The sequence below is a fragment of the Vombatus ursinus genome, unplaced genomic scaffold, assembly GCF_900497805.2.
Source record: "Vombatus ursinus unplaced genomic scaffold, bare-nosed wombat genome assembly UNPS02015255.1, whole genome shotgun sequence".
Taxonomy (NCBI): Eukaryota; Metazoa; Chordata; class Mammalia; order Diprotodontia; family Vombatidae; genus Vombatus; species Vombatus ursinus.
In genome coordinates this window covers 29,790,204-29,806,410 of record NW_020955033.1, presented here as the reverse complement: position 1 = coordinate 29,806,410, position 16,207 = coordinate 29,790,204, and the positions used below count along the sequence as shown (strand labels likewise).

The window sequence follows — 16,207 nt, the reverse complement described above, 5'->3', positions numbered from 1 at the left end:
GGTCCGGCTACCTACCTTGAATCAATTCTAACATTTTTCCTCTTTTTTTTTTCTTTTGTTCCTCCAAATCCAGACAAGCTGCTATTGCGGAGAAAAGTAAGTGAACAACTTTCACGTTTGACTGCAGAAAAAGTTTAGAGTTGGAATAACCTTTTACTTCACTGCCGTAACTGTGAAGAGAGAATGCATAGTTTGCATGGATGTTTTGCCCAGACGTGTTTGTCTTAAGTACTTGTTACCATACCTGCATTGTGATCTGTGTGTCAAAGACACGCATGGCATGAAGAAAGGACCTAGGTTACTTTAGGGAATTGAAAACCAGAGGAATCTCTCTGCTGGAAAAGCTAGTAATTTGACACCAACTTGCAGGCATTTATTGGAAGGGAATTCTAATTTTTTTTAAAGGGGGGGGGTGAAGTCTTGTAAATTCTTCTGCATTAGGCAAATCATAGTAACCTAAATTCCCACAATCCCACCATGGACCAGAAGAAATGTTACCTGCAATCACCCGTAGTTCTTGGTTGGTTTATCTTTTGATACTGGGATATACCATTTTCTTCTGGTTTAGTCTGCTCTTGAGTGGTGTGGGTGCTGTATAGGTGTCACCTGCTCACTCTCCTCTGGACTGACCATTGAATCACCTCTGCTGTCTTCTAGCTAAAATTTAGGTCCTGTGATATTGAGGTTGTTAGCCTCTGGTCTCTCTGTCAGTGGGGTTACCTGCCTACCATTCAAGGGTCTTCTCCTAGTCCACGGGTGGGGAACCTGTGGTCTTGAGGCCACATGTGGCCCTCTAGATCCTCAAGTGCCGCCCTTGGACTGAATCCAAACTTCAGTTTGATTGACAGTTGAGGACCTAGAGGGCCACACGTGGCCTTGAGGCCGCAGGTTCCCTACCCCTGTCCTAGTGTCTAAAGTCCTCCAGCTCTTCATGGGCACTCTAGAGATTTGTAAGGCAGATATTTTTTTTTCTTTCCTGATTTAGCTAGTAATTTTAACTTTCAACAGAGCACACAGCTCTGACAGTAAGGTGGCAGGCACACTAAGGACTCCCTTCTCTTGAGGTACTTGTCACTCTTGTGTTGGATGTTGTAAAATTTAGCTGTCTGTAAATGCCAGAGGATTGCCCAAAAGTCAGGTCATTCTTTCTCTTCCCAAAGGCACGTGGTCTCCCCTACTTCTTTTGGTGTGCATTTTCTGCTCTGTGCTTTCTAAGACTTAGCACTGGCTCCATTCTTAGGTAGGGGATCTAAAACCACTCCTAGTCCTGTTATCCCTCCAACCTCCCTTTAGCAGAATTAGACTCCGACCTGTTTACCCAGGGGTTAGCAGGGTACCTCAGATGTCTCCCAATTTTTAGTCACTGGACAATCAAATTGTCCATGCTTCGAAAGGGATTGACCACCATCCCCAAACATTCTAGGTGGTATCTCAAGGCCTGTAAACTCTAGAGACCTATCTTAGTTCTACCAGGAGAGGTGAGAGCTCAGAATCCTCCCTCTATCTAAGCAAGTCTATGCTTTTCAGGGGCCCTAATCAAAGAAAGGGAAGGGAGAGTGGTATGGAGGTGGGAGGGGCATTGGAGCATTGGTGCATTAGAACAAGAATTAACAAACTACCACCCCCACCCCAACCCCCAGGACAAATCCAGCCTCACCTGGCCAGCTATATTTGGCCCTAGCAACAGTTTGCCCCTGTTATAGCGATGTCTAGGCCCCATCTGTAAAGCTATCAACTGTATGCATAAATACGGACTCTTTAGGTATAAAAAGGCATTATCCATTCCAGGAATACTTCACCAATCTAATGACCAAGTGAAGCTTGGGCTGGGACCTTTTGTTGACCAATCAATGAGAGCCAGAGTGATTTGGGTTTAACGCATGAACTTTAAAAAAGAAATTTAGACCATAAACCCCAAGATATCTTTCGAACTTATCAAAATTTATATTCCTTTGGGCAGAACACCCAAGCCCCTTTTGGGCAGGACAGGTAACAGTATGATTCCCCATGTGGAGAGAGGGATCTAGAACCAGGTCACAGGACAAAAATGAAGGTAGAGTTTGAACAGGACCAAATCGTATTATCTGCAGGTGCCTGTTTACGTTTACAGCCTGACTCAGGGAAAATGAGGGGGAATGTGTGGAAAGTCCAGAAAGCAGTCTATAGAAAATGGAAGGTGCTGTAGCAGAGTTGGGGGTGCGGTGAGGCTTGAGTTGGAATCATCTACCAGGGCCTTGTAAGCCAGCTACTTGGGGACTATGGACAAGATCTTTAGAGAAGTTTATAAATGAATTCAATGTGTTGCAAGCCTCCAGGCCTGGCTGATACACATTCCCCTGTATGACTCAACTATTTCTAATACTGGGGAAGCCCAGAAATTAGTTTCAGATGTCCCTGGAAGGCATTTAAACGAACCCTCTCTGCCATATGAAACTCCAGATGCAGTTTCATTCAGCTCCAGAGTTGTCTGAGCCAGACAACTCCAGACAAAAGTTCTGGAGTAGACCTCTTCCCTGATACAGCAGAACAGTCTCAAGCCAAAAATGAGTTTCATTTGGAGCAAAGTTATCAAAGATATTTGTGAGAGGTGGAAAATGTTTGTGTGTGTGTGTGTGTGTGTGTGTGTGTTGGTGTGTTTGTATTAGCAAGTGAAAGTCCAAAACCACCAGCTACATCTTTTTTTGTTACATATATTGAAAATAAGTGGATTTTTAAAAGTCATTTTTAAAAAGAGAGAGGGAAATGAAATCTGAAAATTGTTTAATAGACATGATTATACTTATAGTATAAGCATTTGTAACTTTGCAGATACTTAGTAGAAATACATGTGTTTTCAGATCGTGCCCGTGTATTGGGAGGTTTGCCAGATGTGGTCACCATACAGGAAGGCAAGGTATGTCACAGAACACCAAGCACTGTGCTAAGCACTGGGAATTCAAATACAAGCAAAAAAAAGACAGTCCCTGTCCTCAAAAAGCTTACTTTCTAACGGGGGAAGACAACACATGAAAGAGAGTTGAAAACAGGTGGGGGAATGGGGAAAGGTGTGCACAAGGACATGGTGTTTACATTGGAAAGTGAGTCAGGAGCTGAGCCAGGAGAAAAATCAATAATCAATAATCAATAAACATTTATGAAGCATCTGCTATGTGCCAGTCTCTGGGTTAAGCACTGAGGACACAAAAAGAGGCAAAAGACAGTACCTGTACCTGTCTTCAAGGACCTTACAATCTAATGAGGAGCTTACAGGTTAGCCAACTTGGGCCCTTCCCCAAAATAGAGGCCCTGGGATGAATTCACCAATGGGAGAAGGGGACCCATGAGGAAAAGCTGTGTTCCCAGGGGAGGAGGCCCTAGGAGCTGAGGGAAATTCTAGAGTCAGACAGCAACTATAGGACAGTTTTTAAGTCCTGCCCATTTCTACCTCTTAACTATTTTTCAGATCCAACCCCCACTATATATCTCCACTGTTACCATTCTCCTATAGGTAACCACTTGTACTAGTGCAGTAACCTTGTAAAGGGTCCCCTCCCCCCAACAATCTCCACCTCAATCCATCCCTCACACCACTGCAAGATGAATCTTCTTTATGTGCATGTCACCCCTCTGTTCAAAAACATTCAGTGTTTCCTCTCTCTCACCTCTTGGTCCAGACTTGGGATTTCATCAGTTTAGGGAACTCCTTCCACCAGTGCAAAGCCACAACTTTTCATAACATATGGTCTTAGACTGTAGCCTGGAGCATTGAAAAGTGACTTCCTGTATATCACACAGTATGTGTCAGGGATAGGTCTTGAACCTGAGTTTTTCTGACTCCAAGGCCAGATCTCTATCCACTATTCTGTGCCTATTCAATGATACTGAAGTTGTATTTGAAACTGAGGTGGGCTTACAATAAAGGTGGGATACAATTTAAAAAAAAAAAAACAGATGCTGGTCTCAAGGAATTCACAGTCTAAGATGGGGAGACAATGTGTAAACCACTGTGCACAAACATGCTATATATAGGCTAAATTGGAGATAATCAAAATAGAGAAGGCACCAGGATTAAGAAGGAATAAGAAAGCTTTCCTGTATAAGGAAGAATTTTAACTGGGACTAGAAGAAAGAGAGGGAAGCCAGGATGTAGAGATGTTTAGGCTTTTTACAAGTTTATCATCAAATCAAAGAACACGCATCTTTGACCACATACACCTCTATGTGTGTGTCACTAAAATCAAAATTAACAAGGCCATCCCTGGTGCTTCTGGAAACTCTTTCCCATATCAATAGAAACACCTTAAGGACAATCAAGACAGCACTATGACATATAATTTGTAATAATATGATTATAATAATAATCTATAATGATTATAATAATAATTTATAATATGACACATAACAATTTAAAATAAGGCAAATTAAACATTCTAGTGTGATGGAGGTTTGATATAGTAGCTAGTCTCTCCATAGGTGAAAAAAGATCAAAGGTTTTTTCAGCCCAATCTAATTCAATACAAACCAACAAGCATTTATTAAGTACTGATTGTGTATAATGCACAGTACTGGACACTAGGGATATGAAAAGAAAATGGAAAATAGCCTTTACCCTCAAAGAAGCTCTTTTGTCTTTGATTTAGGACATTGGTAAGAAAAGTGATGGAATAGAATTTGAAATGTTAGACATAGTGATTTTTTCATCTAAGAGATTGGTCTTTTTGATCTGGTCTAAATTTTCTGAACCCAATTGGGAGATCAGGGCTCTAATCCTGATTCTGGTACTTAGTACAAATTACTTAACCTCTCTGGTCCTCAGTTTCCTCATCTGTAAAATGGGGACAAGGGTGGACTAAGTGACCTTTAAGGCTTCTATCCACTCAAAATCCTAGGATACAATGTAGCAACAGACCTATTTTGATACAGGTGGCTAGCAATAAATAGGAAATGTTCTATTTAGAAAGAATCTTGCCAGGACAGCCTTGTCACTTCCACAGATTGAGTGGAACTTGGGGAAAAGTAGAAAACAAAGGAAAACAAATTTGAAAATAAGTTAGTTTGTCCAAAGCAGCTGCCTGCCATTCAGAAAATATGATGAAAAAATACAGAGGGGGTGATGGTGGCAATGAGATTTCGCTACTGTGGCAGAATTAGAATTTTACATTACAGCAAATGTGATCAGTTGGCATTTATGAAAGAAAGGGTGATGAGTATGAGTCGAAGGAGCCATCCTTCCTTGTGACATTTGAAGCTAATGATAACCTTTAGTCTCCAAATCTTCCACAGTCAGATTTCAGTCCTCAAGAACCCAATTTGTTTAGTGGATTCTTAGGGTGAAAAGTTTAACTCAAAAACAAATCCGGCACTCAGACAAGTACTTAGCAGCCAACAACCACTGGTCCACAATGTCTACACTTACCTTTCCCATCTGACCATGCCAGAGGACTCAATGGATTATTCTGGAAATTATTATTTAACTAAGATTATCTTCTCTTTCATTGCCTTCTCTCCTCCATCGACTGGCTTTTTTAGGCTTTGAATCTTACTTGCAATCTGTGGGGTGATCCCAGTCCTGAGATCTCCTGGCTGAAGAATGAAAAGGCATTGGCCTCAGATGAGCATTGCATCCTGAAGCTAGAAGCTGGGAAAACGGCCTACTTCACCATTACTGCAGTCCAGACGAACGACTCTGGGAAGTACAGCCTGGTGGTGAAAAACAAATACGGCTCGGAGACAAGTGACTTTACTGTCAGTGTGTTCCTCCCTGAGGAAGAGACAGCAAAAGCTGCCTCTGAGACCTCAAAACAGACTAAGAAGACAAAGTAAACTTTAGACTAAGGAAGAAAGGTATATGACTGAAGATGAGATGGCCCATGATAGGTGGAATGCAAGTGGTTTGAGTCGAAGATAAGCAGCAGTCTTTGTACTGTCCACTGAGTTCTTATGTTAGCGCTGCCCCTGCAGGCATAATTGTAAACTCTCCCCTGTGTCTGAGAAACCTACTGACAAGGGTCATCCTCACAGTTTTTCTTCACATAATACAATTTCCTAAGCAGATGACATAGGAAATAAATAGCAAGATATAGTTTTAAGGAAAGAACAAGATGAGCTTGTTGGGAAGAAAAGCCAGGGTCAAAGAGATGCTTTCTAGAGCATTAGAGTAGCTGGAGAGAGTCATTAGCAGAGAAGGTCTTAGAGAGTGCCATTAGAACATAGCATAGCATAGCGTGGCTCACTGAGATAAGGTGTTGAACCAACTGGTGTTTTCGATGTGTGGCCTTAATAGAGATTTGTAAGTTGTGTCAATACCGTTTTGATGTTGAAACCTCCTTCTCATTGACAAATAAAGGCTCATGTACCTTTCTTTTTAACCATTAATTTGTTTCCCTGATTCTTGAAATATTAGTTCTTAGTTTTGTTGGCCGTGACATAACTTATCCAACGTAGTCTCTTTTATAAAAATTCATTCTTCAAGACTTTTAATGATATAGTAACACTCTTTATAATTGTTCTCATGAGGTTTATACAGGTAAAGGCAGTGTCTTTGAGAAATAACTAATTCCATCATTTGCAGGCAAATGCAAGGAGCAGAAATGGCCAATCACCACACAATTGATCTACTTACCACACTGTCAAACTCATTCACTTGATAAGGCATCTATAATAATTGAACCGCAATGTAGACAATGAGGTCATTTTGGTCATTTTAATAGACAAATTGTATCCACTTTGCTATAATCATCAGATCAGAGAAGGAACTTCAGCTGTTTCTGGAGGGAAAAAATATTCCAAACAGTGGAATGACTGGTTAACATCACACTGCTCTGCCTGGGAGTCAGAAAACAGAACTGAGGCCTAGTTCCATTGGGTGTTAGTTAAATGACCTTGGACAAATTACTTATTCTCTGAATTTCAGGGACCTGATGTTATGAAAAACAGCAATAATATCTGTACTTAACAACTTATATCTAAATAGCACTTTAGGATTTGAAATGTGTTTCACTTACAAGGACCCTGTGAAGTAGGTAATGCAAGTATTATGTGAATACTGGAAAGATCTGTGATTTACTCAGCCTAGAGAGCTCCCTGTTTGGAACTGCCTGCCTCAAGGCAGATTTCAACTCCCCTCTGACTTGGTATGTAAGTACTAGAAAGTTGCCTGAAGTACTTAGAGATTAAATCACTTGTTTAGGTTTTCGGATCTAGTAAATTTCAAAGACTGAATATGGGCTCATGTCTTATCGATTCCAAGCTCAGGCCCTTATCTACGACACCATGCTACCCATAAAGCAGGTAGTTGGGTGGCACAGTGGATACAGCCAAACCTAGAGTCAGAAAGACCTGAATTGAAATCTGGCTTCAGATCCTTACTAGCTGTGTGACCCTGGGCAAGTCACTTAACCCTGTTTGCCTCAGTTTCCTCCTCTATAAAATGAGCTGGAGAAGGAAATGGCACAGCACTCTAGTGTTTTTGCCAAGGAAACCCCAAATGGGGTCATAAGGAGTCGGACGTGACTGAACAACAAAAACCCATAATGTAAGTGTTATCATCCCTTAGTTTTCATCATCTGTAAAGTGGGGATAATAATAGTAGAAGAATTATGATCCCCATTTTACAGATGAAGAAGCTGGGGCTCATAGAGGTCATATATGTAGGAAGAGTCAGGGCTTGAGCTTAACCCCAAGTTAATTAACAAAGTCCAATGCTCTATACTATGTTGCTTTTATTAATAGCTAACATTTAGCCTTTTACATGGCACAACTTTCCTCTCAGGGTTGTTGTAAACCTCAAGTGAAATGTTTGCCTTGTGCTTTGTAATTATAAAGCCCTATATAAAAAAAAAATTTTTTTTTTAAACCCCGTGTTGTAGGCATTGCACTGTGGTGTGTTGGATAAAGTACAAGAATGGAAGTTGGGAGACTTAGGATCTTAGCTTGGCCAGTAATTTGCTCTGTGACCCTGAGCAAAGTAGCTTACCTTTCTTAGCTTCAGTTATATCATCTGTAAAATGAAGACCTTAGTTTAGATCTCTGCTATGTTTCTTTCCTATTCAAACATTCTACAAGGTATATAGAACCAACGTAAGGCTGTGGTATAAGATTCACAGGTTAAAGGACACACCGAATGGCCCCTGAATTGCAGAGCAGACCATGACAATGTCCCACCTGCAGTGCCAAGGCTATGAGGTGTTTGGGGACCCTTCTGCTTGGGGATGTGCAATTTAAACTCACAACATAGAAGATCTCATCCTTTTCCATTCTCCTCTCTTTCCATTTCAAAGAGTACTCACTAAGTAGAAATCTGTCAACAATATTAATTAAAAATAAAAATAATTTGACCTAACTTGAAGTGGTAGTACTTATTGTGTTCCTCAGGATTAAGAAGGAAATTATTCTGGCCTATAGGTCATAATCAGGTATCTGTTCAACACTAGTTGTCTTTCTAACCCATGACTCATTCCTGAAGGAGCTTGCCAATCAGGTATTTTAATCACTGATGCTCATACACACTCAACCATTTCTGGAAGTTAATGATCATTTGCACCTTGCCTCAAATAAAGAAAAGAACGGAACAGAACCTAGAAATAGTAGTGAGCTGTGTCACAGCAGTATGCTGGTAAATATTTAAACCACCAGCTCTCCAGGAGAAAAAATATATGTAAGACCCACTTTTAAACTTAATCTTCATTTTAAACATTTATTCCATCACTTTCTTAGGTCTAGATAACCATAAAAACAATAAATCAAGGCCTGACTCTTAGCAATGATATTCGAGGTATAAATGCTCATACTTGAACATTTTATAATTGACTCTACATAGATCCAACATACCCCTGTGTGCATCCCTTCAATTAATTATGCTCAGCATACAAAATTTTTGCAAATTTTACAAGAGACAGGTAAAAAATATTTACTTACTCTTTGTAGAAACATAGTTTATAACACCTTTGTGATGCAGAAGGATCAGTGGATTACATTCAAGTCAAGGCAAAATTTGATTTTGTGAGTCCATAGAAGTGAACTACTTCACATTATTCATGCACCTACTTGAATCATAGATTTAGAATGAGGAGGGATCTTTAAGATCATCTAATCCAACCCCTTCATTTTATAGACAACCAAAGCCCTATTATGACATCAATTAGTTATAAGAATTAACATCCCAAATCCAGCCTCAGACCAAACACTTGACATTTACTAGCTGTGTGACCCTGGGCAAGTCACTTAACCCCAATTGCCTAGGGGGGAAAAAAAAAGAGAGAGAGAATTAACATCCCATTTTCATATCTCATTTAGTTTCATTCATTGGCAGCATAACAGTGGATATAAAATCAGCCTTGGTGCCATAGAAGCCCTAGGTTCAAATCCTGCTTCTGAATTATATTGGCTATGTGACCCTGGACAAGTCACCTGACCCTTTCAGTGCTCTAGGCAACTCTCTAAGACTATGAGTTTCATAGAAGGTGCTGACCTACATTGGTAAAAGGAGTTTCCTCCTTGAGGAGTTCCACAGGTCAACAAAATCACAAGTCCAGCGCCCATTCTTATTTCACATAAAGAGGTATTCCATCATCATCATCAAGATGCCATGGAAGGCTGAAAAACAGATTTTATCAAAAATTATAGATAGGGAGAGTGGGGAAAATATGTTACTCTATATGCAAAATTTCCCCAAAATTATTGTTGAAATAGTAGATGAAGAAAAGGGTTGTTAATAGTTGATAGTTGGTCAGCCACTCAACTTATGTTCTAGATGAGTCTATCTTTATATGTGAAGGAAGAACTAAGAGGTAAATGTCCACTCTTATCCAGAATCCTCAAACTGCTGTATTTCATCTACTTTTTAAAAAATATCTTCAGGATTTGGCACCTGCTGGCCATAATTTAAGATGGATGTGGAGGACTGTAAGTTCCATTAGTAAGTGTCAGGCACTGTGCTAAGTGTGGGGGATACAACAAAAGGCAAAAACCAGCTCTGCTGTCAGGGAGCTCACAGTCCTATGGAGGAAACAACATGTAACACCTCTGAACAAATGAGATCTAATGAGATCCACCCAGGATAAGCTGGAAATAACCAAGAGAGGGAAGGCACCAGCACTAAGGACTGGGAAAGGTGGTAGAAGGTGGGACTTTGCTAGGACCTGAAGGAAGCCAGAGAAGCCAGGGGGCCCGGGAGGAGGCAATGAGGAAGGAGAGAATTTCCAGTATGAAGGAATATCCAGTGAAAATGCACACAATAGGAGGAATGTCTAATGATGAATTGTTAGGCTCTTGGGGGGGCTACGGAGAAGGAGGTGTCTTGAAATTTTAGTTTATTGGGTTTTTTCCATAAAATTGCTATTCTCATCCATATCTAATGGCTAAAGTAGATTTAGAAACAGAATGAAACAGAATATATGGTGGGGGGAGGGGTATGTAGCAAGAGAGTTCTGGCTTTGAAGTCAGAAGACCTGGGTTCATATTCTGGCTATGACACTGCCTGTGTGACTGGTCGTAGGCAAGATGCTGAACTTCTCTGGGCCTCAGTTTCCTAATTTGTAAAGTGAGGAATTTGGACTATTTGGCCTCTGAGTGAGGTCCTTTCCAGCTCTGTGATTCTAGTTCTGGGATCACTATTGATTTTCTATGTGATCCCAAACATTAATGTTTACTTCCCTATGCCCCAGATTCTTCCCTTATGAAATGGAAACATTAATATTTAACACATAGTCCACCAAACTGACTTGATTTTGAAAAGTAAGATTCTGGAGTATGGGATAAGAGGCAGAAAGTGATGCCACGGTAGGCCTTGGGTAGTACTAAATGTGTTGGAGAAAGAGAGATATGGAAACCAGAGATAAGGAATCAAATTATCAATTGCCTTAGCGTTAGTTGCCTTTAGAATTAAAGTTCTCTCAGTTTTAGGGGAATGTGCAATATAAAAGGTACACAAATACAGAGAAATATATAACATATTATACAATCAATCAATAAGTATTTATTAGGCATCAACTGGGTGCTAGAAAGGATTCTAAAAGATGAAGAGGGAGTACATTCCTGGCATAGAGCACAGCTAGTGAAAAGGCTCTGAGATGAGAGATGACTGTCATTTGTGATAAAGAGCCAGAAAGTCATTTTGACTGGATCTTACCGTGCTTGAAGAAGAGTAATTGATAAGGCAGATACATTCAACTGTGAAAACATCAAGCCAGCATTAAATACAGAAATCATATATACCATACCTAGGCATAGATGCAGATGATTTTCTGAGGATTGCTAGTGTGAACTATTTGTCTCCTAAGCACAACTATGCTTTGTTTCGCTGAATGAATGATTTCATCAGTAATGGGTACTCCATTCTCTGATGCAAATTGAAAGCCATGCCTTCTCCTGTGGGATTCTTGTCCAGGCTTTCCCCATAGAGGATCTAGATTCCTCTTATATCTCAGGGCACCAGTATGTTTGTTGTTTCTCATTCTTGTTATGACTCATTCTCCACTCAAATATATCCTTGACTATTTCTTTAAAGCCTTCTCTCAAATCTGTTACCATGGGTCCCAGCATACATCTTTAAGTGGGTCATTTTATTAGAATCATTTTAATTCTTCTGACATCGTGGCTTCCTCTGATTCGCAGACTTAATGCACCAATAAGAAAATACTGGCATAAAAGGGTGGGGGCAGAGTTTGCAGCAAAAAACAATTCAATTCTACAAACATTTAAGTGTTTGCAATGTGCCAGGCCCTGTACTAAGCCCCAGGAATATGAAGAAACAAAACACAGTTCTTGCCATCAGAGGGCTTACCTTCTCCTTAGGGAGATAGGAGGAGCACGCAGATGAATAATACGTTAATATGTGGCATGCTGGGAAGGGCAAAGAGAGAAGGGAAGGAAGCAAGCATTTATTATTTACTATATGACAGCACTGTGCTAAGCACTTTACACATTTTAGGGAAAATCCAGACAAGAATTCTGTAGGAAAATTTGAGAAAGGAGAATCATTGAAAGTGTCTACCATTTTCCTAAATATAATCCAGACCAATCTTCTCCACCTACTCAATTCTGAGTGCAGATAGTTATCCATTTTCATTGTCTCTCTAACACATAAATATTGATGAGCTAATTTAACCCATTATTCATCCAGCCAAACCTGGCCATGTAGATGTTTTTCATCAAGTTTATTTTCTGCTGTGAATGGCTGGACCAATCTCTTTTGTGTTAACTATGGATTTCTCCAAGGAGGTTTTGGAGTTTTCCTGGACATTATCATTGTAAATAGCAGCAGAGGAGCTCATCATCTTTTGTCTTTATGCAAAATATCTTCCACCAACAATTGACAAACAGGTACAGCAAATACATTACATTATCTCCCTGTTTAATTCCTTGCTTGGTATCAATACTTGATGGATCATTGCCTGTCACAGTTGTGCAGATTTTGAAACGTTTTTCTGAGGAGGATGTTCTGAGCCAAATTCTTTCTAGAAATAAATTAACAACAAACACAGCAGGATTTTACACTCCCAAGATCTCAGCATCAATTGTGTGACTATAAGGATATGGTCTTCTGTTAAAAAACAACAACAACAACAACAACAAAAACAACAACAACAACAACAACAAAGAAGTCTACCTTTTGGCTGTAAATGGATCCAACCATTCCGAATGGAATGGAATTTTAAGAGAAAAATTGCTAAACTGCCTGTATCCTTTGATTGAGAAATCCCATTGCAAGGCATATGCCTCAACAAAGTCAATGATGGATTTTAGAAAGGTCTCTAATATAATGAAATATTCGTAACAGCACTATTTATGAGAGCAATAACCTAGAAACAAATTATATGCCCAATGATTAAAGGGATAACTGGAAAAAAAAACTGTGGTGTATGAACTTAGTGGAATATCATTTGCCATAAGAAACAACAAATCTGAAGAATTCATGGAAACATAGGAAGACTCATAGGAACCAAAACAGAATGAAGAAAGTAGAAACCCAAGAAAAATTTATACAATGACTACAATCATGAAATTGGAAAAAATATTGAAAGGCAGTGAAAATCAGGTAAAATACAATAAATAATTTTGGTTCCAAATGATTAAAGTTAAAGCACATATCCTTTCTACACAAGTGAAAATAGCATGTACCACCTTTTACAATCACTATATTATGCAGTTGTAACCCATTTTTTGGTGGAAAAGTAGTATAGTATGTATGTTGGGAACGACATTTGTTGGTAAGTGAATATGTAAAATCAAAAGGTATTAATTTACAAAAAGGGAAAAAAGCTTCTCTTTTCTCTTCTCATATTTTCATTAAAGATATCTACAATGTCCACATTGATTGTTATTAATTTTAAAGCAATGAAAAAGCGGGCATATGGGTTAGTAGTTGCTGGTGACTTCGCAGTAGCCTTTTTTGTTTTCTGTTTTGTAAAAGCACCACCTTTAATCTTTTTCCAATCTTCTTAAACCATCCCCTCTTTGTTCTGTCTCAAAAATTGATCCCTACATGTCTTTAGAAATTGAAATACCTCCTAAAATAAATTTTCTTCAGTTTGGATTTAGTCAAGTTTAGCCAGTCTTTAATATATTTTATATATTGTTTTTAATATATAAATATTATATAATATATGATATATAAATATAATATATAATATAAATATTATATAATATACAAATATTAATATCTTCTTTAACATGTCATTGTAAATGCTATTGCCATTTTTTCCATATAATGCTTTAGGTAAAGAAGTGGTAGAATCCAAATGATGTGGTTTCTACTATTACTGCTGATGAAAATAGATAACTACAGAAATGCTGGCTTATCTATTTCATTTTGCATCCTTTGGTTGCTCTTAGGTGTTTATCTATAAATGCTCTTGAGATAATCTGGTTCTTAGCTGAATCTCCATCCAAACCCTCTAAAGGCTCATTTTCTTCCTGTTTTTTTTAAAGTGATACTTCCTGTAATCTTCCTTTTTTTCTCCTCAATGGTCTTTTATAAAGGATCCACTATCTAAACTGGTGTTGCTTTGGGCTGCCAAGTCTTTCAGACTGATAAAAGAGCATATCCATGATTAAGTGTTAAGGAAATTAAGTATTTCCCACCTAATGTAGTTTCTAGGCTATTTGAATTTTTCCATGCTACAGTAATTACCTGGCATTTGTATTGTCTAGTTCCCATTTCTTGGAATCTAAACAGAGCAAACTAGAATAGCTATAATTGTAAATTATGACTTCTCTTTCTTATCTTTTCTCTTAATCTGGTGTTTACTTTTACCTGTGTTCAACCAATTGATGATTTGACTGTACACAAATTTTCTGGAGTGACTGCTTACAGCTGTAACCAGTTAGTTTCTGTCTGTTAAGATAATATATTTTTTAGTGTGCCACATGCATTCCAATTATTTTCTTAAAGAAACTATTCATTGTATGTACGTGATGCTTCTTAGTTTGCAAACCTTGTGATCTTTTAATTGACTGATCCTGAATAATTTTTCAGCATAATTTTTGCTGTCTTCCCTTGCACCTACATTTCCACAATGAAATCACTGATAATAAAAATGTTTATAAATGCACACATTCATGTAACACTCTAAGGTTTACAAAGTGTTCTCAGGACAGGATCTATGAGTAATAAAAATAATATCATCCATATTTTGCCAATGTGGAAATTGAAGGTCAGAAAGATTTATTGACTTGATCCAGTCACACAGTAAGAATCAGAACTAGGAATTGAAACCAAGTGTCCTGACCAGAAACAAATACTGCTGAATATCAAAATACTTGCTTGTAACCCAAGGTTCACTTATTTGCATAAATCTCTCCTCCATGGGTGAACAGCGATAACGCAAATAGACTCGAGTCCCAGCTTAGATGTTGATATAGTTTGGAGTATCTTGTCAAGTTCTTCATTGATTTCCTCCACTTCTTCCTTCTATGAGACAGATGTCAGCACATATCTTATAATTATCTTCATGATAGTTTGTTTGATTTCCCACCTAGTGAGTGTTGAAAGGCAGGAAGGCCAAGTGTCACATCATTCTAGCTGTCTCTGGGCACATATTTGAGCCAACTTTGCCAACTTCTTTATTTACCTCTTAAGAACAATATGTGAAGATGGCAGAGTACAGGAAGCAATCTAGTTGAATTCTCCCAAAATTCCCCTCCAAACAACTTTAACATAACTCCTTAAGTCAAATTTTAGAGTGGCAGAGCCAATAAAAGGTCAGAGTGAGGTATTTTACCAGCATAAGACAACTTAGATTGGCAGGAGAGGTCTGCAACACCAAGGCAGCACCAGATAGAGTGTGGCATGCATGGTAACACCAGTGGTGAGTCTTGGAGGCAGATGCCACAGCCATAGCAGCAACTGGAACTTTGGAAGCTCTCAACCCAGAGACAGTAGAGGGACTGGACAACTGGTCAAAAAGAGATTGCCGGGGACCCTTTGCTGGCACTGAGTGCAGCTGGCACTGATTGGCAACTCTATGGCTCATGTGCAGTTCTGGGTCACTGTTCTAGGGTGAAAAAGAGCACTTCTTGTTAGTCACAAGGGAGCAGGGACCCTGGTTACACTTCCAAGGCCAAGAGAAGAGCCAGTGCTTGGGGCCAGGGGCCTTTTGTAGGTAAAGACCAGATCATAGACCAGGAGACCACACTTTTTCCCAGATCACTCTACCCTGGAAGTACTGAAAATGGGAAGACCCCCAGAATAACAGCAGCACAAAAAAAGCCTGAAGCTTGGGACAGTGCTTCCCCACCCCCAAGTAAGCAGATCTCAACTTTAACAAGAAGTTCAAAGTTAAGAAATAGGCTGGAAAAATAAGCAAAGAACAAAAAAAGAGCTTGACCATTAAAAGCTACTATGGTGGCAGGGAAGACCAAGTTACAAACTCAGAAGATGACAACAATGTGAAGATAGATAAAAGCCTCAAGGAAAAATGTTAATTGGATCAAAACCCAGTAAGAATTCCTGGAGGAGTTAAAGAAAGAAATGAGTGGTAAAGGAAAAATTGGGAAAAGAAATGAGAGTGACAAGAAAATTGTGAAAAGAGAAATAACAGCTTGGTAAAAGAAGCACAGAAAAATACTGCAGAAAATAACACCTTAAAAAAACAGAATTGGGCTAATGGTAAAAGAGGTACAAAAGTTCACGGAAGAAAAGAACTCTTTAACAAGCACAATAGACCAAATGGAAAAGAAGACACAAAAGCTCACTAAAGAAAATGATTCCTTAAAAATTAGAATTGGG

General features: G+C 39.0%; 1 protein-coding gene across 1 annotated transcript in view; it reads left to right on the top strand.

The window, feature by feature from the left end:
- The window catches only part of LOC114031773 (myomesin-1-like), a 158,884-nt gene extending 152,530 nt beyond the window's left edge, over positions 1 to 6,354 (top strand). The window contains exons 31-33 of the mRNA XM_027846886.1: positions 74 to 96; positions 2,838 to 2,893; positions 5,509 to 6,354. Coding sequence (XP_027702687.1) covers positions 74 to 96; positions 2,838 to 2,893; positions 5,509 to 5,802 — 373 coding nt within the window. The 3' untranslated portion in view covers positions 5,803 to 6,354. The remainder of the gene's footprint in view (positions 1 to 73; positions 97 to 2,837; positions 2,894 to 5,508) is intronic.
- The last annotated feature ends 9,853 nt before the right edge of the window (positions 6,355 to 16,207 follow it).